This window comes from Aspergillus multicolor (assembly GCF_047715735.1).
Source record: "Aspergillus multicolor strain CBS 133.54 unplaced genomic scaffold BDW74scaffold_38, whole genome shotgun sequence".
NCBI classification, from domain to species: Eukaryota; Fungi; Ascomycota; class Eurotiomycetes; order Eurotiales; family Aspergillaceae; genus Aspergillus; species Aspergillus multicolor.
In genome coordinates, this window is record NW_027395989.1 from 52,880 (window position 1) to 76,300 (window position 23,421).

Consider the following 23,421-nt stretch of genomic DNA (forward strand, 5'->3'; position numbering starts at 1 on the left):
GAGCCATTGCCATCCATGCTCGGACCCATCGTTCCAACCTTCCATCACGTATTTTATATGAGTCCGTGAATGGCTATCTTTGGTTATACCATAGTCTACAGCATACGCCTCTCATACTCTTCGAACATACAACCACCTATAATCCGTCGAACTAAAGATTCCACCCGCGTTGACAATGACGATCGTGCATATGGGTATGTAACGGCCACTTGTTCATGCCAGAAATCACATGTTGATGGACTGCTCCACAGTTATGTTCAAGTTCCGTTCGGAGGTGACAGAGGAGCACAAGGAGACGTTTGTGCGAGAGCTCAAGAAGCTGAAGGAGCTCGGCTGCGTCAAAGGACACCGTCTGGTAGTCGGGGGCCCCTCGGTAACAGATCCCATCGAGAGAAGCAAGGGGTTCGAATTCGCTCTTCTCAGTTTCCACGAGTCTCTTGAAGATTTGGACAAGTACCAGGCAAGCAAGGAGCATCATTGGTAGGTTTACATATCGATTATGGCCGATTATGGCCGTTCAACTGTAGGCATATGCTGACTAGGCTAGGGTTACGAGCACATACATGTTCCCGTTCAAGGAGGATCTTATGAGGTTCGACTTTGAGGTTTCTGCGGAGGACGAGCATATGTTTTCTTGTTTCTAATGGTGTAGGGCATTTGATAGACCCTAAAATATTGTACCTTACTGAAAGTGGTTTCTACATCTGGGAAAGTCTCCAGCACCCCTGTGATAGGCACTCTCAAGGAAACTTGGAAACGAATAGATCAAATCTATAGACTTTGACGCTACTATCACGACGGGCTACACTAGACCACGACGGCGGATATGCTCCATCGGATGCATCCGATGATCGGCGAATAGCCGAAGTGTATAACTCTCGGCAGTTCGCCGTCGGTTTCGGTCCGTCGAAGAGTGCATGGCAAGACTCAAGATCTTCCTATATCGGAAGCTTCATGAGTTCTACATATGGCCGGATTCTCCAGCGTCAAAAGCAGTACGCTCATATCAGATTGACAAAGTACACATGGCGTCTGCAGTAAGTCTCCCCAGCCAGTGAGCGGCTCACAACTGACGACAATGGCAGACAAGATACTATGCTGATCCCGCCGAGGCGGAAAGGTTCGCAACAGCCCTTCTCGCAAAGGCCGGGTTGACCGAGGAAGATGCACGCTCGATGGCCGAGTGTCTCGTCTTAGCCGATGTCCGCGGCGTGGTACAGTCCCATACAACAACATCACCAACAATCCATGCTAAAGCAAGCCACAGGATACCCACGGTCTAGCCCGTTTACCCCAATACCTCGACCGCGTAAGCAACGGCAGGGTAAACGCACGTCCAGACTTCAAAATCACCTCAAGGACACCCGTTGTCGCGCATCTCGACGGCGACAACGGATTCGGCTTCGTCGTCGCAACACGCGGCATGGCCGAAGCGATCAAGCGGGCTGAGATCTACGGCATTGGGATGGTGACCGTCAACCACTCCAACCACTTTGGCATGGCGGCGACCTACGTCCTGCAAGCCCTGCAGGCCAACATGATCTCGCTGGTCTTCACCAACTCGGCAAAGCAGATGCCCCCCTTCGGCGGGAAAGAGACTCTCCTCGGGATCTCGCCATTCGCAGCCGGTGCCCCCTCGAACAACGAAGTCCCCTACATCCTCGACATGGCCCCCTCGGTCGTGGCCAAGGGCAAGATCCGCCGTGCTGCGCGCCGCGGCGAGTCAATCCCCCTTGGCTGGGCGCTCGATGCAGACGGGAACCCGACCACCGACGCGAACGTCGCGCTGAACGGCAGCATGGCGCCGATCGGGGGGCCCAAGGGCTCTGGCATTGCGATTCTGATGGATATCATGTCGGGCGTTCTGAGCGGCGCCGAGTTCGGCGGGGAGGTCGGCGACCAGTACAAGAATACAAAGCCGCAGAATGTCGGGCACTGCTTTATCGCACTCAGGCCGGATGTCTTCTTTACCGTTGACGACTTCAAGGCGCGCATGGATACGCTGGTGCAGAGGGTCCATGGCGTCACGCCAGCGCCGGGGTTCGACGAGGTGCTGTTTCCGGGGGAGCCGGAGCATCGGCTGGGCTTGCAACGGCGTAGGGAGGGGATTCCATATGCGGAGGCAGAAAAGATCATGTTTGCTGAGGCTGCGAGGGAGTATGGGGTGCCGGAGTTGGCTCTTTCGGAGACGCCGCTAGAGACTTGATGTGAAGTATTATGGAAGCCAGGGGACTCAGCTTAGCTCTACAAATAGACCATTTGTGATAATTGGAGACCATACATTTCTTATCAAACAACGCCGTATTCCTCAAACAAAGCTGACGGGGCAGATCCTTAACCACGCCAACCTTTGAAGGAGAACACTGCATCAAGCGGGACGATATTGGGCAGACTCGCATATATATGGTATAGTATTACCCTTCGACTCCATTCATGGCCAACGCGACGACAGAGGACGAAGGACTCAACATGAACCTGGGCAGGAGCATCGTCGAGCGCGCCCTTGCACTGAACATCACAATCGAAGTCGAGATGGGTCGGATTGAAGGTGGCGAGTATGGTCTCCCACCGTTAACATGGAGGGTGTCATGATGAAGCCCGAAAACGCGGAGACTTTTGTTCGTCAGAAAGGGGTGCTTCCCAAGTCCCTCGTTTAGACTATACGCGGTGGGCTATTGGTATCCGACTGGGGGTGGCGGAAAAGGCGAGGGGATCTGCAGCGGGATGTATGTCTAACCGACTCAGTGGTCTTCAGTTTCTTTGTTCAACGCGCTGACTCGCTATGCTTCTAGACTGAGCGCCATCGGAAAGTTGACTGCATCTACCCCCCTGGTTTTGCACGGGACGCATCCGGTTCCGACGAACTACGCTCCAGAAGACGATTGCTTGCGGAATGCAGAAGATTACTTTGAACCGCACTGTCGGAGACGAGTATGCTCGGTATGTTCCTAAAAATGCCGGTAGACTGGAGTTGACGGTGCTCAGGTTAGAAGGGCGAAGGTCTATAGAAAGTCCGTCGAGCGGATGATGGAGTGATGGACTCTGCTGGCCGCTACTAGTTTGCCTCTGGAAGAAACGTTCCAACAGTATTGCAGTGAATAGATTCAGATGCAGGCCTAGAGTGATCGACATCACTCCGATTCGTTCTGGTCGATCAACAACCCATTGGCAGGGCACCAGAGGCGAATACAGATCGTGCATGAATCTTGTACAACGCGGTCGGCCTGAGTTGATATAGTTACACACATTGTGACTTTCTTCCGTCTAAGCATAGATGGCATGAATATCCCTCGTACGTAGTTCTGTGGCTGTCGAGGGTTAGCGAGCCGGTTTATGAGAAGGTGTGGCTGCATCTACTTGCTCAAGTAAAAGACGGTCGTCCCATCAGTCCCTCTACCCGAGCAATGATTGTTTTTTACCAGATGCTACTATGAACAATACTAAGAGGGCCTACAACCACCCTCACCCTGAAGATGGGGTAAGACGCCTGGATACCACGGGGGGTGGCACGAGCGTCCCGAAGCGGCTGCAGGTTAGGGTATACAGATTGTCTGCTGCAGAATCCATGATATAACAAAGGCTTTCCTGGTGGGTTACAGCTGAAAAGGCAGGGGTATGATAGGCCTGGAACCGTGAAACATGAACTCTTTTGTCTAGACATACTCAACAAAGGGTCTGCATCACCACGTGCCCTATACCTCACACTCCCTGCGTTTGATACCGTCGAATCCCCTATTGACGCCTCTATAAGAGCCCAGCTATTTCCACCTTCTCAATAACGTCAATAGACGAAACATGCAAACCCGATTCCTCAATAACACCCGAACTTCTCTGACATGCAAATGCAATTCCTCCACCTCACCCTTCTGCTTGCAACCCTAACTCTGCGGGCATTCGGCGTACGTACCATACCTTCTAACTCTTATTCCTGCCACTAACACCTCTGCACCCCAGTATCCTGCAGAAGCCACCACCAACGCCCCGTCCACCCCCGGCTACGACACCACCGCCACTTCCTTCGACGTGATCTCCTACCCAGGCGGCGAGAAACTCACCCTCCACGGGACATTCCAAGAAGTGTACGCGCAGGTGCTGCAACTGAACCCAAACTACGAGTCGGACTGGGACGACGACTCGCGGAACCGCACGATGCCGATGTCGATGCCCCCGGCCAACGTCAACGGCAACGCCAACGTCGAGCGGCGCAACCGAGACGACTACCCGCTGCTGGACTGTGTGGATGCCAACGGCTTTGCGAACGAGGGCCACATCAGGTTTGGGATTAGCTACATCCGGAAGGAGTGGACGCTGCCACCGGGGCTGGCGGCCAAGACGTGCCATGTTGTCAGCTGCGCCCACAACTCGGCGATTCGGTGGTGCAATGATGTGCGTATTCCTCCCCTTTCCTTTTCACGATAAGAATGACGAATGGCTCATGATTCATGATTCTACTGAGGCTGAGGCTGAGGCGAACGCTAACACACGGCATAGCGAGATACCCTGCGGGTCCTTCCCTCGTGGGACCATGTCGCCGACGGAGCGCAGGTGATTGCCGACAACTGCTTAATGTTCCCGGACGTTGGGCAGAAGACAAATGATGTCAAGGGGAAGCTGGGCCACTGGGACGAGTGGCGCGTCTTTGTGGACAAGGGGAAGTGCTGAGGACCGTAGACGCTGGTTCTTTGTCTGATACTGATGATCATGATCATGTGGTTCGTCTCCTGTTTCCTCCTCCAATACTGTTTTCTTTGTTTATGATACTTTTCTTAAGTAATGACTCTTTGTGAAACTTCTTTATGCTGTGTCAGCTGGTTCACATGACTCTGATTTAGGTAGAGTCTCATCCTCATCCTCATGCTCACCGGGCGAAGCGAATGTTAGGGTTTTCTATTCCAGCTCGGTCAGATTGTGCATGCCCCCTTCCTAGTGTGAAGTCCATCTGGTATTCCGATGTTCGCGATTCCTGTCTTTAACTACTCTGTATTTGCGATCGTGACGCTGCCGCGGGTTGGTAGCTATTATGTAGGTGGATAGATATTCAGAGATCAAAATACTAGTAGCAGTCTGCACCGTAGCTGGAATTTACCACAAGTTCGAGTGCGAATCATTGCACTGGCGGGAGATGCAATGCAGCTACCGGTCTACGGTTCTATGAGAAGGTGGGCATTCTGGCCCCGACTCTGGGGTTACATTGACTGCGTTCGCAAATTCATCAATCCATTGTAGATAGTTGAGGATACTCTCTGTACTATTTGCGATACCTCTGTATTCCTTCTGCCTTGAATCCCTAATGTCAGAGCATGTCTAAAGCGCCGGGGTGTCTCCAAACTCGTAGTTGGCAGGGAAGCTGTCATATATTTCGTCAGCTTCTGCCTTTCGTTCAATGTTTATAGAACATTTGACTCACCCCGCCGGATATCGATCTCCGACCAGCTTGGTAGCATTGACGGCCTCAGTAATAAGCCGGTTTTCCTTGTCAGAGAGCTGAATCTGCGCACTCGCCGTGTTCTCCTCCAGGTACTTGATCGACCGAGTTCCTGGAATCGGAATCACAAACGGCTCCCGGGCAAGTAGCCAGGCAAGGGTAGCCTGCGTCGGGGTGACTCCTTTCTTCTCAGCCACACCTTTGATGGCTTCGAAGAGCTTCTGAATTGCAGGGAAGTTCTCCTCGGAGTAGCGAGGGAGGAGATTGAGGAAGAAGTCCTTGGTGATGGTCTCGTGGGTGGCATGCTTGCCAGTCAGCAAGCCACGGCCCACGGGGCTGTAGGCAACGACGGCGACACCGAGTTCGCGGCAGGCTTCGAGCAGTCCTACGCGAGGATCTTCAATATCCAGTGCAAACGGACTGTACTCGACCTGGACGGCGGAGATGGGGTGGACGGCATGGGCGCGACGGAGCGTTTCGACGGAGACTTCACTAAGACCAAGGTATCGAATCTTGCCTTCTCTATGAAGCTCGTTAGATACAGTAAAGCAAAGAGTAGAATGTCCTACTTCTTAAACTGAACCATCGCCTCAACGGTCTTCTCAATCGGCGTCTTTCCATCCACGCGATGCGCATAGTATAGATCAATCGTATCAGTCTGCAATCTCTTCAGACTCCTCTCTAACGCAGCCCTCGCATACTCAGGAGACGTATCAAGGGTCTGAGTAAAGCCCTCGTGGATTTGGATGGCAAATTTGGTGGCCAGGAAGATGTCCTTCGCCTTGTCTGGGTTCTTTGCTCTCCAAGTGCCGATGATGTCTTCGCTGTCCATGTAGATGTCGGCGGTGTCCCAGAACCACTGTCCGATGGCATGGGCCCGGTCGAGAAGGGCTAAACGGTCTTCGTCGCTGGGAGCTGCACCGTAGGCGCCGCCGATGCTCATCAGGCCGAGGCCGACGGATGGGACTTGGGGACCGTTCCGGCCGAGAGTTCGGGTGGGTATTGACATTGCTGTAAAAGAGTCTGACATGTGGAGTTCAATGATGGCCGACGATGTTGGTATATGATTGAGAACGATTGGGATTGATGATGGGGCGTAAGGAGGGGAGGCGCTCGATATTTATATTGCTGTTATGTACTCCCAACTCTCGAGGCTGACGGATATAAGGGTGTTGCAATCTCCGCTGTTGACCTTCGGTGCTCTTCTCTTCCGTCCCACGATGCCAAAAGGTTGTCGACTCCATCCAATACTTTGCACTCTTATCCCTCTGGGCGTAGCGGGGCATCGATCTAGGTACAGAGGTGGGTTAGTGCTCATCGCCAGTTGTATCCAATCAGAGAGCAGGAAACACGAGACGGCCAATGAGAGTCTGCGTGCTGCCCCACCGAGATCGGGGTTCTTCTCGTCTTTGTCGCTGTCGATCTTCTCTTCCTTCACCTCACCTTCCCCTTCCCACAACTCTCCCCGATCCTCTTCATCCCATCATGGCCAAGCGAAGGAGCACCCCGCGCTCAAAGTCCGGCTGTCGGACCTGCAAGATCCGTCGAGTCAAGTGCGACGAGCAACAACCAGCCTGCCGCCGCTGTACGGATACCGGAAGGACATGCGATGGCTATGGAGTCTGGGGCCAATCAAGGCCAAAGACCCTCACTGCATGCCTGGTCTATCCTCCTCAGACTCTCCCCGGTCTTGCCCAGGACGAGCGGCGCTATCTAGACCGGTTCCGTGTCCTGCTGACCGACAAGCTGACTCGACCGTTTGGCTCTCGATTCTGGAGCTCCCTCGTGCTGCAGATGTCGCAGTCGGAGCCAGCAGTCCTGCACGCCTCCATCGCTTTGACCTCTGCCTACGATGCCTTTGCTCCGGCGCAGATCCAGGATACTGTCTCTAGCATCACACCGACCCCCTTCCTGCTACGCCAGTACAACCGCGCCATACAAGCCCTAGTCAGCAATGCATCCCTGAACGACGCCGTCTCTGTCCGAGTAGCAGCCGTCTCATGCATCCTCTTCATCTGCCTCGAGATCCTTCGCGGCGATGTAAACGCCATGGAAGTCCATTTCGCCTCTGGGATCAAGCTGCTGCACCAACTCCAGGAGCAGAACCGCCGATTAAAGACGATGGACGATAAAGTCCTGGTCAAGCACACCCCCGAGGTATTCGACGACCATCTCGTCGACGTCTTTGCCCGGTTGAATCTGCAGTTCCTCATGCTGGGACACGGCTCCCAGCAAAAAGACGCATTCGTGCCTTCGTTCCAATACGGCCGGGGCTCCCATCTCGCCCGTCGATTCTGCAGCGTCGAGGAAGCTCGCCAGTCCATCATACCCACCTTGCTCGCAATCGTCTACCTCGTCAAGGAGATCGAGCGCGTCACGTTGACATCCAGTATCCAGCCACCACCGCTCACGGCAGCCATGTTCGAGAAACGAGAAGCACTCCAAGCAGCCATAGACGACTGGATCGCCAGCTATAACCACTCCTTCACGTCCAACTCAGCCTCTACACCATCCCTAGGACGACTAGGGTTACTGATGCTCCGCACCTACGCGGACGTAGCAACGATCCTGCTGGACACCTGCACCTCCGTCAAAGAAACAGCCTACGACGTGCACCAAGCTGCATTCGAAAGGATAATCGCGCGGTACCGGAACATCCACAGCACAGACTACCCCCTCGCCTCCGATACCTGCGAGTCCGATCCAACCTTCATGATCGACATGGGCCTCTTCCCACCGCTCTACTTCACCGCGCTGAAATGCCGCAACCACCAGACGCGCCACGAAGCTCTTTCCATCCTACGGCAGTACGTGCACATGGAGGGACCTTGGACGGGACCCATGTTAGCCAGAGTCGCTGGACATGCGGTTTATCTCGAAGAAAGGCAGTTTGAGGCGGAGCTGGCCAAGACGGTGTCCGAAGCGGTGGTCCTCCCTGAGTTCTGTCGTCTCCACTGCGCCGAATGTCATCTTCCCGACCGGCGGGATCAGGGCTCAAATACGGCGTCTCTGATCTTAAGGCGGTTTCGGCATGAGTTGGGGAATAAGGGCGGGTGGGAGGTGGAGAGCTGCACAGTTGATCTTTCTTCGTCTTCTTCTTCTCCTTCGACGGCGAGTACTATGACTTTTTGGTGCGAGTGAGCAGCAATCAAGCTTTACCTACCTACGAACATTTTCTACTTTCGATTCCGCAACGAAGCACGAACGTTATATAATAAGCAAATGTATTCCTCTCAGTGCTCAACAAACAGAGATACGGTCAGAGTCAGAGTCAGTGTCAGCGTCAACACCAATGCCCCATCTTTCCAAAGCACCTTATGCCTTAGACGGCCCTTTCTACGCCCTATACTCACCCCAAAAATCCCTCTTCCACGCATTCACCAGCTCCGTAACCGTCTCATTCCCAAACGGCACCTGCTGCGTCGCAAAGAACCCCGCCACGCCATGGTCGCGATTAACCCACCAAACGATATTCGACGCCCCTCCCCACCCCAGCAAACCCCTCGGCTGCGCAATCCCTGGCGCATCATCAAGCGTCAGAATCCCTCCAAGGCCATGGTTGACATTATCCCCTGTAACGGGGCCCGTAACGATATCCCACGCGGGGCGCAGCTTGAGCAGCATACTGATGCTGTTCGAGTTGGCGTCAAGCTGCGGCGTGAACATGTCGTGTATCGTCTGCAAACTCAAAAGCTTCGGGTCCTCCGAAACAAGATCCGCAAGAACAGACACATAATCCGCCGCCGTACACGCCAGCCCCTGTCCGCCATCCTGATCGTCGACGTTATCGAACGTCCAGGAAGCCAGGGGCTCAAGGGACCCATCAGGTTTGCGGGTGACGCCACCCATCGCACGGACTTCGTACTCCGGATGCGCATTGATATTAAAGCACGGGAACGGCGCCGCCAGACCGAGGCGTTTCCAGATATTCTTAACCATGTACTCCTCCAACGAGATGCCGCCATTAAGGCGAGAAACAACAACACCCGCCCAGTCGAGCGAACACCCATAGAGCCAGCCCGAGCCCGGCTCAAACACAAGCGGGATATTGAAGCGGTCCGTGATTTTGAGGGTTTGTTTCACCCCCGCGCGGGTTCGGGCCTCGGCGCGCAGACCAAGGAGTCTATCAGTGAAGTAGTAGCCTAGCCCCGAGGTATGCGTTAGGAGGTGGCGCGGGGTGATGGGGTTCTTGTTTGGGTGGAGGATGAGTTCTGAGCCGATGACGTCGGTGAGGATCCGTTTGTCGACAAACTCGGGGAGGATGGTTGTGAGGGGGTCGTCGAGGCCGATCTGGCCGCGCTCGATGCATTGGAGGAGGGCGATGGAGGTTATAAGCTTTGTGCCGCTCGCGACGCGGAGGACGACGTCTTCGGTTAGGGGGTTTGCATCGGGGGAGAGGGAGTCGTAGCCTGCGACTTTGCTGTAGATCTCCTTTCCTGGAGACCGAGGACGTCAGTATTGTGGTGCTAAGACGAAAGAAATGGAGTTAGATACCATGTTTATCGACACATTTGAAGATCGCCCCGTGGACTTTGGGGTTCTCTTTGTTGGTGTACTCGGCGAGGAGGGTGTCGAAGTCAGAGGCGGACATGTTGGGCTCAGTTTAAGAAGTGAGGGGAAGGGAGACAAAGAGAGGAGATGGAGACAAAGAGAGATCAGTCTGACTTCTAGCTAAGGCTTATTTTATACCCCAGGAAATCTTGTGCACCTAGCATCGGTCAGCGCATCCAATCAGATCTCTTCCTTTCCGAGGGTGGGCTGGCTGGGGCTGGGGGCTTGTCACTAGCTTGACCTGCGGTCCAGGCACCAGTCACGTACGTAAAGAGGCTGTGCAATGTCGGCTGGTTGGGGACTTCGTCGATCATTCGTCATCATGTTCGTATTTTGTCTATGTACAGGTGTAGATTTGTTATATACAGATGGGACGGTCCAGCTCGTGCTATAAGTGGACCTTGATGAGCTTCCCCAGTTGCCCGAGGGAGAGCGGCTTAACGAGATACTCGTCGACCCCTGCGATCAGGGCTTCCTGCTGCATCGCAGCCGAGCCAATGCCGGTTACGGCAAAGACTTTGACGGGCGTCAGTCGCTTTTCGCGCTCATAGGCCCGAATATGCCGTGTGGCATCTATGCCGTCCATTACTGGCATGGATACATCTACCGAAGTCAGCGCGGGTAAGTCCGCATCATCGAGGGAACTCACCCATTAGAACCATGCTGAATGAAGCCGGTGACTCTTTGTATTTGTTCACAGCTATAAGCCCGTTGCTCGCCGTTGCATGCTGATACCCGAGTTTGGTCATCAGTTTGGCGAGAACCTAATGATGTTAGCATCCTATTACAAAAACATGACGGAGTCAGTCTTACCTTTATGTTGATCTCGTTGTCGTCGACAATCAGCACCTTGTTTTCAGGTGCTTCTGAGTCATTGACGGGGGCGGGCGTGCCGTTCGTAAAGTCGGTCGTGAGGGAGAGTTTGGGGACGGGTGGAAGTTGATCGTCGGCAGCGGCGAAAGGCTGGGGTTTGGCCTCGATGGCCGACTTGATGGCCTGCAGCACCTTCCTAGGAGAGTATCTAGGATCGGTTAGTGATAGAAACTAGTCGAGGCTGCAGTTGGTACGTACGGTTGGTATAAACGGACAACTTGCGAGCCGCCAGGGCCACTTGCGTTGAGGGTCGGTACCCCGTCGCAAAGACACACGAATCTGGTTTGATTCTTCTCGGCGCGACGACGCAGCGATTCGTCTTCGTAAAGTTGCTTCAACGTGGCTTCGTTGATGATCGCGATGTCGCCGTCTGCATCGGCCAACGATGCGGCGGAGGAGATTTTCCAATCCGGCTTGTCGCCAAGTAGGTGGGCGAAGAAACCTTGCAAGCAGATTCTTCGTTTCGCCTCCGCGCTCAACGTGCCAGTAGGCTCTTCCGAGAGCTCGGGGTACGCATCAAGCCCGACCAGAGAAAACTTGGTTTTCGGTTGGCCGATGTCAAGTTCCGGTCCGAATGCACCTGTAGCAGACACATCTGGCACGAGGTCGACGGGGATGAAGATATCGACCTGGGTTCCAACACCCGGTTCGCTTTTCACGTCAATCGACCCCTTGAGGAACGAAACCAGCTGTTTCACGATACTCAAACCAAGCCCGGCACCTTCTGCCAAGGCATCCTCTTGAGCGAAAGGCGAGAAAAGCTTGTTTCTCAGGAACTCCTGCGACATACCGCGGCCGCTATCAACGAAGCGCAGGTGCGCAACGGCTGAGTCTAAGTCGGATTCCACGGGCGGGTCGAGCAGTGACACCGAAACTTCAACGAATCCCTTGCTGGTGTACTTGAGTGCGTTGCCGAGAATGTTCATGACGATTCGTCGCCACGCTCCAGTCATGGACGTGACTTTCCAACGACCTTGGTTTTCGAAACGGAGAACAACCGACAAATCCCGTTTGTAGGCAGTGTCCGGGTTGGAGGCGGGACTCGCTGTAGGTGTTGAGGCTATCGCGGCATGACGCATTCCGGAGAACACACTGTTGATGACCTCTTCGATCAAGACGTCGAGGTCGAATGTGCTGACCAAACTGGTTACAGATGAGGCGCTCTGGTTAATAGAAGTGAGGTTGTTGATTTTGGCAAAGTCAAGACTGCAATGGTCAGTAAAGGTCGAGTTTGGAATAGGCTTCGCAACGTACAGATGATTCATGGTATCCAACAAGGTGATGCCGCACGTTTCCAGTGCCTTGACCGTGTCGCGTTGTTCCGGCTGCAAAAGAGAGGCTGATAAAAGCTCCGCATTCGCCAGCATTCCATGCAGCGGCGAGCGAAGCTCGTGACTGACAGACGATATGAGGTCGAACTTGGATTTCTCCTTCTGCGACCAGTCGAGTCTGGCAATTTCCGAGATGATCGAGTCGCCGAAGACTTTGAAGTAGTGTAACTCGTCGAGTCCAAGAGCACGCTCCTGGTCGCTGCCTTTAGTCCACACAAATGTTCCAGCGAGCCACTGGCCCTTGTTCCAATCCCAGAGGGGGATGAAGAGCAGCGACTTTGCTTGAGGGAAAGATTTTGCAAGTCGAGTTTCAAGCAGCTCATGATCGTCCGAACCGGCATCCGGGTGTAGAACACCGCCCTGCGGAAGGGCAATGATCAATTCTCGCAGAAGGGAGTCGGGAATGCCATTCTGGGGGCCGATCTCATTCAATGTCAGGCCGAGGGTGTCGCACATCGCCTCGTCCGGCACTGCGCCGTTCGGATATTGAGTTCTAGGTCGAGGATCCGCATTCTTCGGTAGCGGCTCCCAGTCAATCATGTCCGTTTTTTGTGGAACACTGTTTCCGTTAGCATTGGGCCTGTCAAAGGTGTTGGGAGGATACTGACACTCCAGAGTTGCATCGGCAAGCGTCGACAAACATAACGCCATCGACGTCCATCGATTCTCGAATCAACGCACTAGCGGCAGCGTAGACATTTGCAATTCGTTTGGAAAGCGGAATGGTATCCTTCGCAGTGATGAGAGGAGTGCTCTTTGAGCTGAGAGTAAGAGAATCCTTTGCTTGAAAGAATCCCGTCTCTCGCGGCGAACCATTCTCGGCGATGGTTTTGTTGAGTGGCGGTGAATCCATGGCCTCATGCAGAGCCACCGATAGAGATGTCGCTTCGGTACTTTCGGCTCCATCTTGGTGAGAAAACAGCGGCGACGTGCCTCCGGTCGGATCAGTGGTCAAGGACAGTTCACTGAGACCGAGTCGTTCAGGCGGCGGCAAATCCGATGTGACGCTTGGCGATGCTGCTGCGTCGAGCGGATTCCGTTCGTGGGGCCGGTCTTTGACAAACGTCGTCAGCCCCCTGACGAGGCGATCCGACCGTCGATGGTAGTGGACAGTTCGAACATTCTCAAGATGGAGAGCGATTGCATCCGAAACCTCCTGCAAGGCGACCACGTCGTCCTCACTGAAATCCTGGCGAGGCTTGTTATCCACCACGCAGTAGCTACCCAAAATGTGACCAGACGGACTATAAATCGGGACTTCGGCGTAGAATCGAAAGTACGGCCATTCGGTCACGTAGGGTCGGTCCTTGAAGTATTCTTCGAGAGTGAAATCGCGGACGATGTAACGGCTCTTGTTCGCGGTGACGTTGGCGGTATTCTGCAGGTGCGGCACATCGAAGCCAGAAAACAGTTTGACAGCGTGAGGACAGACACCAAAGATCAGATCCAATGTCGTGACTCCGAGATACAATCCATCGTCAGGTTTGTGTTTCTTCCTGTCCCGCAGGGAAATCGAGGCGGTCGCTTCGGAAATTATGTGCTGGTTCTGGCCATCAATGAGCGAAACATACGATCGCATGCACCCGAAACGATAGACGCCGAGCTGCGTAAGGGCAGTCAGGGTGATATCCGACGAAAGGTGGGCGACATTGAGGTCGGGTTCGTCCTTTTCGAAGTCGGCCGGCGTCGGTGTTGCATTGGGGTCTTGGGGAAACGCGAAGGGCTGTCGGATCGTACAATAATACCTAGCAGCACGCGGATGAGTATTTGAGGGACCAGCACGGGGCAAATCGAGCTTACTGCGTGTTGGTGGAGGAGACAAACCTGGACAATTCCCGGAGACGCTTTTTCTCGAATTCAGGCAACGGCGGCTGGCGAAGCGCTGGCGAGAGATATTCCTCCATGCTCAGGTCGAGCTGAGAGTGGCGGAATCCAGGATCGCCTGCATTCAGAGAGCTAGACTTGACGCGAAGGCAGGGTCGAAAAAAGCTCGAGGTCCCTGGGAGTTGGAGAGCGTTGAAACCTGCAGAGAGGGGCGAGACAAATGATGACGGCCGGACGAACGTGCGGCCGGGTCTTATAACCGGTTTCGCGGCCACGAGCAGCCTGGCCAGGGCTGGCCGCCATCTTTTCGATCCACCCGATCAGATCAGAGCGAATAAGATGATGCACACATGGGGCTGCAGCACGAATCAGCTCCCTCTATGCAGCGCTCGCTTGGTTCGCGGTTCTTGTTCGGATTCCCTTCCGCAAATAGTATCGATCTAGCTTAGAAATAAGGCGACGATCTGAACATCTATTTCACGGGCCTAGGGGACAACAACAATGGGGGCATATAACGGAGTTCAGTCTGAAGCAATCTTGACCAGGACCTATTGTGACTGAAACATCGATAAGGAAGCCGTCGTCATTGGAGCAAATATATATCTGTTGCGAGTCAGTGGCCGGGGCGGCAGGAGCGCGGCCTTTCCTCGGGCTCAACAGAATCGAAAATTTGTCAAGATTCGAGAGTGATTTCATAGTGTTGGGTGGAGTCCACATTGAACATTGTATATACATTAGTATGAAGATATGTTGCTATTATCTCTATATTAAGGGCTCTCCGCATTGCAGTGGCTGGGGACGCCGAGTCCGGCGGCCCATGTGATGCATGCAGGCTCTGTGCTGCTGCAGCCTCTTACGTCATGTGACCCTTAATGCCTGAATCGACAGGCTCTGTACGATGATATCACTCCCAGCGGCGCCTCAACAGATCGCGCGAGTGCTGCAGCCGCTTCTCCGCCTCCCACAGCCACGACCCCGGCGACAATGGTTGGCAGTGCTCATGGATATATTTCAGTGCAGTCCGAATGAGATACGCATAAGTCGGCGGATACGCGTCCATTCGGTCGGGAGAGAGTTGTTGACGCGCTGTTGCGATGTCGCTGACGATTTTGGTCACCGTGTCGAGTGCGGCACGTGAGTTGAGATACGCCTCCTTTGGACAGTCGATCTCGCCCGATGGCGCTTTCGCCCGGTCTAGAACTTGTCGATGAAGGAGAAACAAACCGCTGTTCGTTTGTTAGCGTATTCCCCCTTGCGGGGAGAACAACCTACCGGATGGCGATGGAAATACCGCCGCAGTAAACACCGCTCGCCATCGGGAACCTTTGCATCGTCATCGTGAGAAACACTTGAATTGACTTGTCTAGATCGTCTAGGTGCCTCTGCTTGGTACTTGACTCTGGAGCTTTCAGAACCTCGAGTAGTTCGTCCAGCAAATAGGTGGCCCGCATCGCCTGGCGGAAACCGTCCTGGTAAACATTCGATGGCGTTGATGGAACGCTTTCACTCTCCCGGCAGCTGAATGCATTGACTTCTTTCGGCATGATCGATAGCAGAGGTTGGTTGATTAAATTTACATCGCACAGCGCAATCCTATTGTGCGTGAGTGGTCCATAATCCTCAACACAAGTGTCGTTAACTTACCTTTCGCACATACAGATCCCCCACCAGGTACTGCCGTCTTCTTCATCAGGATACACGTCGTTGTTCATGCTGGGAAGTGATGTTGGTTGCTTCAGGCCTGCCGCATACGCTAAGCGAGCACTAACGCCCATGGAAACAAATCCCAAATCTCGCTCGCCGCGCGCGTACTCATAGACCGCTAGCAAGATTCCGGCTTGAATCAGGTTTAGGGATGGTCGTCCAATGGTCTGCGCCTGACTGAAAAGAGATTTAGTCGCAAGATACAGGGTCGAACTATCGACGTGCTTGCCGTCTTGTCTGTCGGGATCCGGGTCGTATGTGAGCATGCACATACTCAACACAAGAACAGAGAAGTCTGCTCGTGGATCGGTGCCAAAGGAGAGAAGGTGTGCATGGAATCGTTGCCGTGAAATGATTGGCAGATACCAATGAATGCTCTGGAAATACCGTACGCTTATCTCGTCGAGATATTGTCCCGTGAAGCTGATGATGCGCTGGACCTCACGGCACACCGTCGCCTCCACCGTCGAAGACGTCTCCGACAATGAAGGTCTGGGGACCAAGTCTAAGCCCAGGAGACGTGGCTCCTGGTACTGGCATTGCAGGCCTTTCCTGGCCGGGGTAAGCGACCGACAGGGATGGTTTGCAGCAGGAGACGTACTCAGCGCAGTAGCCACAGCAGGGCAAGGCCTTGTCGCATCTCTTCTTGCGGGTCCTGCAGGTCGCACAAACTTTGGGGGCGAAAGGAGGACTGCCGGATCGGCTCGGGGCGGCCATTGTACCTGTGGAGTTACAGGGGCCTTATGCGAGCCAGAGTCTTGGTAAGGATATTCCTGTGTGCATTCGGAATTTCGGAGTTTGCAAGTGAGGGATCTGCCGTCAGCCGTGTGGGTCTCAGGGGGCTGTTTCCTAACCGAACTCGGTTTGGTCTCTACTCGTTAACGGTTTGGTAGCGGCCGCTGACCCGACACATCCGCCATTGATTATCAACCATGACATCCATCTAAGTACACCGACTAATATGTCTCAGGAATTACAGACAGTCTGCCACCATCAGTCACTAGGATCGACCCGTTTGAGAAGCTTCCCGCTCGACTTGAAAGATACAAGACCGCCCCAGCCATCTCCTCATCGCCTCCAAACCTCCGGGCGGGAATGAATCGTTGGTCCTCGGAGGCTTCGGTCTCCGGCGTACGGCCCTGCGTGATCCCGACGCGAGATCGGAAGGATAGACTGCCACAGTTAACTTCGTACGTTCAAAATGCTGAGCCACTCACTCCTGGGCGCGATTGCGTTGACGCGAATTCCAACTCTAGCCAACTGCGTGCTGGCATGTTTGGTCAACTGCATCATAGCCGCCTTGCTGGTTAAAGGCGGCGATACTGGATGTAAAGATGACTTGACTCTAAATCAGCGGCACATGACTGCCTTTGTTGACGGGCTTGCCGAATCCGCCGTCCATTGAGTTGCGATTGCCGGCATTAAGATGCTCTAGAAACGCAGTCATGGTGAAGAACGCCGCTGTGATATTCAAGCTCAAAGTATCGTTCATCTCGTCCATGGAGAAGTTAGTGAATAGACTCTGGCGCAGTTCCGAGATCGACGCCACGCGGTCGAAGCGCACTGCGGGACCGATATTTCCAGAGTTGGCGATGACGAGGTTGACGTAGCCCACTTCTGTCGTGATCCGGTCGACGATACCCTGCAGGTCGTCTTTGACCGTAACATCGCACTGGTGCGGGATCAAACTGGGATGTTCCTCGGCAGCTTTCTGGAGCACTTCCAGACGACGGCCAAGGATATAGACCTTGCTCGTACCTTTTTGTGCGAGGGCCCGAGCCATCATGAGGCCGATACCTAGACACCTTCAGCACTGCCAGCATCTACAGGCACGCGACATCATCTCTACTGACCACTGCCGCCTCCGGTAATAACAGCCACAAGGCCATCGACCCGGAAGATACTGTTGGCGTCTACAGAACTCATTCTGCACTGCGCTAGGTTTCTGGCTCGCCTTCAAGAAAATCCTGCAGAATGATGCCAAACTGCACCGGATGAAACATCTCGCCAATATTTATACCTCGTCGTCAAAGTATATCGGAATGTTTTTTATTCTGGTCAACCACAACAGGATAAGCGGCGGCCGACAGCCCGACAGCGACCGACACCAACGTTCGTAAAATCTGACGTGAGATTTTAGAAGGGACTGGAGCCTTGGGTCCATGTTGCTTATTTTCGCATGAATTAACGTCGTTGGTTCGGAGCCTTGGACGAAGAATCCACCGAGGTGGACTCTGCGAATCCCCGAAGGGTCCACGGGTCTCGGTTCTCTCGGACGATTGTCCCCCTTCCTCACCTTGGAGTTGGCAGCCTTACTCGTTCATGGAAGCTTTGCATTTCTAATCTTCGAATGCCCTGACTCGGATACCATTCACATTGATTGTCAACCACACTCTTTCGGCTTTTTGGACAGCCGAAAGCACCTGCACACTTGAGCCTCGAGCACGCAAGGCTCACATCCATCGTACCTGACTATGGGGTTCTGGCAATGGATTAGTGTGCTACACCGTAAGCATAGACTGCCGCAAAAAGTGATCCCGTGGTAGGGACGAGATTAATACCCCAACATGTGCCTGACGCGATCCCTACAACCGCGTTAGATCCCTTGGCAGTTCGACGTGCAATATCCTCCAGGTCAGATTGTCTTGCAGGACAGTTCTGGCATACGATTGTGTCAACTTGCCTGCTTAGCAAGTTCGCCTACGCTAACTATCAGGAAGACCCGCGTTTCACAAGGCAGTGACCTACGGGATGGCCAATGCATCCTTTGCCGAATTCCACATGTAGCCGGATGTCGTAGCAGAGTCTCTAGCCAGCTCAGTTTGAGTGTTGGGGTCTACCGTATGTTGTACCTATGAATGATCTTTCTCACCAGTTGTAGGGACAACAGCAATCAGGCTAAATAGAGCGCCGAGCCCGAGGGTATAGGCAGCCCCGCATAGTCTCCAAGGCTGTTCCTGCAGGGTTCTCGCTGGGCAAAGCAGTTCCTTCCCAGCGCAGTGCTTTTATTGGCGGACTTATTTCTCAGGAGATGCCACTCACGTTGTGATCTTCTTCAGATGTCTTCTCCTTCCAGGTTCAGGTGGGAATTTCTATCTCTCATTGACGGAACAAATATTCAGCAACAGTGCTCCCAAGACTATGTTTAACCCGATTACCCCAGTTTAGCATAGGCCCGGGAGTATGAATAGATATATCATACAACATCAGCCGGATCCATCAAGATATAAAAGAGACCGCTGGTCAACGGAGGGTCAATTGACCCAGCCACGCTTCATTTGGGATATACGTCGAAAGATATGATCATCAAAGACTCCATCGGTCTCTTCTTGGGCCTCCTGCTCACCATCGGCCCAGTCCCAGCTGAGGCTCAGCCTGGACGTCCCAGCTTTCCAAAGCGTCCGAACATTCAGCCGAACCCCATTCAGCCCTACAAGGCAATCCCCCTCCAGTCGCAGCGCAACCCCCACAAGGTCTGCTATGTCAGGCCTGGCAAAGAGGGCGACGATGCCGGTAGAATCCGGGACGCGCTGAAAAAGTGCAACAATGGCGGAACCGTCGTCCTCGATCAGGAATACACCGTCTGCACTCCCCTTGACCTTCGCTTCCTGAGGCACGTCGATATCGCCCTGACCGGCAAAGTCGAGTTCTGCACCGAGATCGAATTCTGGCAGGAGAACCTGTTCGAGTTCCATTTCCAGGATGCCTCTTCCTGGTGGGTTTGGGGCGGCGAAGACGTCCACCTCTATGGCGCTGACACTGGCGTCATCCATGGCAATGGACAGTCGTGGTATGACGCTTATGCTGCAAATGGAACCCTCAGGCGCCCTCTCTTGTTCATTGCGGATGGTTGGCACGGTGGTTCCATCACTGGCCTGAAGCTGCGGCAGTCGCCTAACGTAAATATGTCCCATAAATTGGTGAGCCGATCTGACAGAAATAGTGGCACAACTTCATCGCCAACAGCTCTGACCTGCTAATCTCCGACATCGACATCTTCTCACGCTCGTCCTCAGGCGCCTGGGCCTCAAACCTCGACGGCTGGGACACCTTCCGCTCAGACAACATTGTGATCCAAAACTCCGTCATCAACCACGACGACGACTGCGTTTCCTTCAAGCCAAACAGCACCAACATCATCGTCCAGGGCCTGCAATGCAACGGCTCCCACGGCATCTCCGTCGGATCTCTAGGAAACTACCCCTACCAGTACGACATCGTGTCGGACCTGTACATATACAATAACACCATGGCCAACACGACCACCGCCGCGCGGCTGAAGGTCTGGCCAGGCGCCGAGGCTGTGAAGACAGGTAACCCGCCTTGGGTTGGCGGCGGCGGGCAAGGCTACGTGCGCAACGTCACGTACGACACCATGATCAACGACAACAACAACCTCGCCATCCAGATTGATCAGTGCTACGGGGCAATCAATGCGAGCGAGTGTCTGGACCATCCGTCTAAGGTGATATTGACGGATGTGCTGTTCAAGAACATCTGGGGAACTTCGAACGGCGCGGATGACCCTGTTGCTGGTCAGCTTATTTGTGGATCGGAAGATGTGAGTTCTCTACCCAGGTACCGTGTGGAAAGCACGTGAGCTTATGCTAATCATTGCAGTCCTGCGACAATATCCGTGCGGAGAATGTCACCTTGACGAATCCTAGTGGCGAGCCGCCGCAGTGGGAGTGCAGGTACCAGGATGAGGAACTGTTGGATCTTGGGGGCGTTGGTTGTATTCCTGCCTGATTTGCAGACTAGAAGAGGCCAAGGAGACGTTATGTATTTACAGCATGTTATCAGTACTCTATTCGATGCCTGCATCTGCACATTGGTAGATCCGACCAATATCCTTCTGGAACCGACGACCACACATAACGACATCCAGCACTCTTTGCAGGAAACCCTCTGCTATTTTGCCTGTCCACTTACCTCCAACAGCAGACATCAGCGGCCATCGCCATACTTGTTACTCGTAGATCGTCCTCATAAACCCCCCTGCTCCGTCACTTCCTGGCTGTGCAGCTTGAACAATGGTATGATATGGAGTCATGTTGACGTGATAAGTGGTCAAAATGAGCCTGGTTCTATAGTTCTCAGATCGATGTAGTTCTCGTGTCGGCGAGTCTGTCATTGCGCCGGTATCGTCCTCGGTAATTTGAACCTTCGGCCGAGATCGGACTCGGCAAAAAAACTCTCTTAATGCCGAGCGAGGGAGACTTCGGCGGCCTCAATGCTCAACTCGCCGTCTTCATCCTCTCATCGTCATGTCCAGCAGAACTCGCCCTCGCATCACAAAGAGCATTGCGTAAGCCTTCATTTGACTGGCGCGACCGTGCTAATCCCATCAGCTGTCGTCGATGCCACTCGCGAAAGGTCAAGTGCTCGGGCGGCATTCCCTGCAATGGGTGTCGCCAGGCTGCCAAGGACGACGAATGCGAGTATCCGCGCAAGAATCGTCTCGTCAAAGTCAGCGAGCAGTGAGTCTATCGCAATTTCCACCAAAATCGCGCTAATTTAGCCTCAGATATATCGAAGATCTCATCTCCGAGAACCAGCGACTCCGGGGAAGCGCCCAGCCCCCCAGCGACGAAACAGTCGACGCGCCCGTCCTGGCTGAAGCCCCCTGGTTTGTTAACGCCGATGCTCTCCATACTCCCATCCTCGTCGCTGAAGCCTCCGACTCGGCTTTCGCCTCGCGATTCCGCCAGGTCATGTCTCAGACCCACCATGGTCATCTCCCCCGCATCAACTTTCCCACCGATGAGCAGCTGCTCGCCTTGTCAGAGGCTGACTGCCCATGGCCTTCGCCGGCTCGTGCGCGGCTTCTTGTTCAGACTGCTTTGAATGGACTTGGTCGCTGTTACCACGTCGTGCGACGCAGTTTGACCTTCCGCGACCTCGACAGTAACTCACTTGACTCGTTGAGTAGGAGCAAACTTTGGGCTTTATTTGCCATCGGCGAGATGTATACGACGAGAAACCCGAGCCCCGAGAAAGGCTTTCCCGGTATCCGGTACTTTTGCAAAGCGACCAATATCTTGCGCATTGTGAGCGAGAGACCCAGCGTGGAGATGGTGGAAGTGCAATTGCTCCTGTCGGTCTATTCGTTGTACCTCAACCGACGCCATGCCGCATATAGCCTCGCCGGCTCTGCGGTTCGACTAGCCGTCATCATGGGCCTTCATCTTAACATTCCCGAGTCCCAATTGACCGACGTCGGACAGCGAGAACACCGAAACCGGCTGTTCTGGACAGCATACACCTTCGACCGCATGTGGGCGGCGAAGCTCGGATACCCCAGTGTTATCCAAGATGACCAGATCGAGGTCAGACTTCCCACCAGTCCTCCCGGCTTGGCGGATCTGGGAGCATTGGACTTCCCCGACCGAGATTACTTTGTCGCAAGGATAGGGCTCGCCCGAATATCGGGCAAGATCATCTCCTCCATATACAGCAAAAGTGGTCAGAAGAACTCGCTGTCTCATCGCGTTCAAGATGCGCTTGGGGATCTTCGACGCTGGCTGCAAGAGCTTCCACCTGCGCTGCAAGATCCTGCTCGGTGCGAAGGCGATTGGGACGCGAAAGCGCGGTCTCTCCATCTTTTATTCAATCAGGTACGTCCCCGCAACCTGAACAAACTGGGTTTTTGATATACTCACCTTACTAGCTCGCCATCCTTTCTACGCGCCCGATCCTCCTTCACGTCCTCCGCGTGCATATCGAAGCCCGACAGAAGCCTACCAAAGAAGCGAACGTACCTGTCTCCGCCACTACTCTTTCCGAAACCTGTATTCGTTGCGCTCGGCACTCATGCAGTGTATTAGTTGATAGCTGGACAAACGGGTCTTTCATGGTGTTTGACTTCTTCTACACTCAGTATCTCTTCTCGGCTGCCACAATCCTAGCGATTTCCAGCTTACTGCCCGGTAAAGAGCGGCAGAGCGATGAAGAGCAATTCGAAGTAGCGGTCAGCTTCCTCTCCCAACTTCGGGACAGCGGCAACTATGCTGCGGCGGAATTTTACAAGCATATCGAAGCCGTCACCGAGCTTCTGCACCCCACCAAGGTCCGCCTGTCTGATTCTGGAAGTGAAAATACCGCAACGCCACAGGACTCCGCGTACGGGTCGGCCTTGGACACGGGACTTACTGAGCTGCCCTCCGCATCCAACGATATGACCACTGGAACGGCACTCTTCGATCCCCTTTTGCAGGAGCTTCTGGAACAACCATCGCTGGATCTCGAATTCATCGATTCTTCTATGTACCTAGACGAGCAGCAGGGCTTTTATTGGCCAGACCTTACAACCCAAGGTGATCCTGCTTGAAGGTATCCGCCGCAGACGATGTCAGCCGAAACAGGTAGCAGATAGCCATGGCCCGTTGGTGTCCTCAGACCCTGTCAAACGCGCATCGTCCGTCCATTACCGAGTAATCTGCACGGCTTGACCCACCAAAGCAGTGTCCTTCTGGCTCACCGAGCTCTTGTTCATTGCGGCACTTCCTCGAATAGAGCGAGCCGGATTTATTATCTGATGACAGGCGAAACCCTGGTCTGTTCTCTAATTCCCCGAGCGGTTAATGACGGCCATTTGTAAGAGCCTCAATACGGTGCATGAACGAGCGACCGATCCGTTCATGAACACCGGCATTGATCCGTCTGGGGGATTATCAAGACTTGTAACCGTATTGCAAGCATTATGCCGATTAT

The 23,421-nt window shown here is 54.0% G+C and overlaps 11 protein-coding genes across 11 annotated transcripts; 6 read left to right on the forward strand and 5 right to left on the reverse strand.

The window, feature by feature from the left end:
• Positions 1–175: 175 nt before the first annotated feature.
• Positions 176–644, forward strand: BDW74DRAFT_182726 (Dabb family protein; the record flags this gene model as incomplete). The annotated part of the gene is made up of 3 exons (XM_073730324.1): positions 176–194; positions 252–480; positions 548–644. The coding sequence occupies 3 exons, from the start codon at positions 176–178 to the stop codon at positions 642–644; spliced, it is 345 nt and encodes a 114-aa protein (XP_073579124.1).
• A 381-nt stretch (positions 645–1,025) lies between these two features.
• Positions 1,026–2,206, forward strand: BDW74DRAFT_170805 (Ldh family oxidoreductase; the record flags this gene model as incomplete). The annotated part of the gene is made up of 3 exons (XM_073727218.1): positions 1,026–1,037; positions 1,086–1,214; positions 1,268–2,206. 3 exons carry the CDS (start codon positions 1,026–1,028, stop codon positions 2,204–2,206), a joined length of 1,080 nt encoding a protein of 359 aa, XP_073579125.1.
• A 227-nt stretch (positions 2,207–2,433) lies between these two features.
• BDW74DRAFT_182728 (uncharacterized protein) lies at positions 2,434–4,662 on the forward strand (the record flags this gene model as incomplete). The annotated part of the gene is made up of 5 exons (XM_073730325.1): positions 2,434–2,555; positions 2,628–2,726; positions 2,793–2,940; positions 3,955–4,386; positions 4,492–4,662. The coding sequence occupies 5 exons, from the start codon at positions 2,434–2,436 to the stop codon at positions 4,660–4,662; spliced, it is 972 nt and encodes a 323-aa protein (XP_073579126.1).
• Positions 4,663–5,304: 642 nt separating this feature from the next.
• On the reverse strand, positions 5,305–6,434 carry BDW74DRAFT_170806 (uncharacterized protein; the record flags this gene model as incomplete). The annotated part of the gene is made up of 3 exons (XM_073727219.1): positions 5,305–5,347; positions 5,408–5,947; positions 5,995–6,434. 3 exons carry the CDS (start codon positions 6,432–6,434, stop codon positions 5,305–5,307), a joined length of 1,023 nt encoding a protein of 340 aa, XP_073579127.1.
• Positions 6,435–6,910: 476 nt separating this feature from the next.
• Positions 6,911–8,566, forward strand: BDW74DRAFT_182730 (Zn(II)2Cys6 transcription factor domain-containing protein; the record flags this gene model as incomplete). The annotated part of the gene is made up of 1 exon (XM_073730326.1): positions 6,911–8,566. The coding sequence occupies one exon, from the start codon at positions 6,911–6,913 to the stop codon at positions 8,564–8,566; it is 1,656 nt and encodes a 551-aa protein (XP_073579128.1).
• Positions 8,567–8,577: 11 nt separating this feature from the next.
• Positions 8,578–10,306, reverse strand: BDW74DRAFT_161890 (serine hydrolase domain-containing protein). Its single transcript, XM_073725853.1, has 2 exons — positions 9,920–10,306; positions 8,578–9,861 (listed from the first exon to the last, which is right to left on the reverse strand). Exons 1-2 carry the CDS (start codon positions 10,014–10,016, stop codon positions 8,762–8,764), a joined length of 1,197 nt encoding a protein of 398 aa, XP_073579129.1. The 5' UTR covers positions 10,017–10,306; the 3' UTR covers positions 8,578–8,761.
• Positions 10,283–14,276, reverse strand: BDW74DRAFT_161893 (hybrid sensor histidine kinase/response regulator). The gene is made up of 7 exons (XM_073725854.1): positions 14,005–14,276; positions 12,789–13,925; positions 12,104–12,739; positions 11,048–12,055; positions 10,790–10,997; positions 10,626–10,740; positions 10,283–10,579 (listed from the first exon to the last, which is right to left on the reverse strand). Exons 1-7 carry the CDS (start codon positions 14,082–14,084, stop codon positions 10,365–10,367), a joined length of 3,399 nt encoding a protein of 1,132 aa, XP_073579130.1. The 5' UTR covers positions 14,085–14,276; the 3' UTR covers positions 10,283–10,364.
• A 632-nt stretch (positions 14,277–14,908) lies between these two features.
• Positions 14,909–16,425, reverse strand: BDW74DRAFT_182733 (Zn(II)2Cys6 transcription factor; the record flags this gene model as incomplete). Its single annotated transcript, XM_073730327.1, has 4 exons — positions 14,909–15,230; positions 15,277–15,597; positions 15,649–16,260; positions 16,310–16,425. 4 exons carry the CDS (start codon positions 16,423–16,425, stop codon positions 14,909–14,911), a joined length of 1,371 nt encoding a protein of 456 aa, XP_073579131.1.
• Positions 16,426–16,476: 51 nt separating this feature from the next.
• On the reverse strand, positions 16,477–17,634 carry BDW74DRAFT_188252 (SDR family NAD(P)-dependent oxidoreductase; the record flags this gene model as incomplete). The annotated part of the gene is made up of 4 exons (XM_073731670.1): positions 16,477–16,894; positions 16,926–17,007; positions 17,069–17,505; positions 17,562–17,634. 4 exons carry the CDS (start codon positions 17,632–17,634, stop codon positions 16,665–16,667), a joined length of 822 nt encoding a protein of 273 aa, XP_073579132.1. The 3' UTR covers positions 16,477–16,664.
• A 955-nt stretch (positions 17,635–18,589) lies between these two features.
• On the forward strand, positions 18,590–20,694 carry BDW74DRAFT_95312 (uncharacterized protein). Its single transcript, XM_073734149.1, has 3 exons — positions 18,590–19,607; positions 19,652–20,269; positions 20,329–20,694. Exons 1-3 carry the CDS (start codon positions 19,008–19,010, stop codon positions 20,455–20,457), a joined length of 1,347 nt encoding a protein of 448 aa, XP_073579133.1. The 5' UTR covers positions 18,590–19,007; the 3' UTR covers positions 20,458–20,694.
• A 272-nt stretch (positions 20,695–20,966) lies between these two features.
• Positions 20,967–23,160, forward strand: BDW74DRAFT_188256 (Zn(II)2Cys6 transcription factor). The gene is made up of 4 exons (XM_073731671.1): positions 20,967–21,016; positions 21,060–21,188; positions 21,236–22,325; positions 22,379–23,160. Exons 1-4 carry the CDS (start codon positions 20,976–20,978, stop codon positions 23,036–23,038), a joined length of 1,920 nt encoding a protein of 639 aa, XP_073579134.1. The 5' UTR covers positions 20,967–20,975; the 3' UTR covers positions 23,039–23,160.
• The last annotated feature ends 261 nt before the right edge of the window (positions 23,161–23,421 follow it).

What these genes read in the sequence shown, in the direction of transcription:
- BDW74DRAFT_161890 (XM_073725853.1), bottom strand. Translation starts at nt 10,016, where the DNA reads ATGTCCGCCTCTGACTTCGACACCCTCCTCGCCGAGTACACCAACAAA. An exon ending in CAAATGTGTCGATAAACATG is followed by an intron (nt 9,862 to 9,919) that starts GTATCTAACTCC and finishes CTCGGTCTCCAG; the next exon opens with GAAAGGAGATCTACAGCAAA.
- BDW74DRAFT_161893 (XM_073725854.1), bottom strand. Translation starts at nt 14,084, where the DNA reads ATGGAGGAATATCTCTCGCCAGCGCTTCGCCAGCCGCCGTTGCCTGAA. An exon ending in TGCCGATGCAACTCTGGAGT is followed by an intron (nt 12,740 to 12,788) that starts GTCAGTATCCTC and finishes TAACGGAAACAG; the next exon opens with TGTTCCACAAAAAACGGACA. An exon ending in ATTCAGCATGGTTCTAATGG is followed by an intron (nt 10,580 to 10,625) that starts GTGAGTTCCCTC and finishes TGACTTCGGTAG; the next exon opens with ATGTATCCATGCCAGTAATG.
- BDW74DRAFT_95312 (XM_073734149.1), top strand. Translation starts at nt 19,008, where the DNA reads ATGATCATCAAAGACTCCATCGGTCTCTTCTTGGGCCTCCTGCTCACC. An exon ending in AGCTGCGGCAGTCGCCTAAC is followed by an intron (nt 19,608 to 19,651) that starts GTAAATATGTCC and finishes TGACAGAAATAG; the next exon opens with TGGCACAACTTCATCGCCAA. An exon ending in TTATTTGTGGATCGGAAGAT is followed by an intron (nt 20,270 to 20,328) that starts GTGAGTTCTCTA and finishes TAATCATTGCAG; the next exon opens with TCCTGCGACAATATCCGTGC.
- BDW74DRAFT_188256 (XM_073731671.1), top strand. Translation starts at nt 20,976, where the DNA reads ATGTCCAGCAGAACTCGCCCTCGCATCACAAAGAGCATTGC. An exon ending in CGCATCACAAAGAGCATTGC is followed by an intron (nt 21,017 to 21,059) that starts GTAAGCCTTCAT and finishes TAATCCCATCAG; the next exon opens with CTGTCGTCGATGCCACTCGC. An exon ending in TCCATCTTTTATTCAATCAG is followed by an intron (nt 22,326 to 22,378) that starts GTACGTCCCCGC and finishes TCACCTTACTAG; the next exon opens with CTCGCCATCCTTTCTACGCG.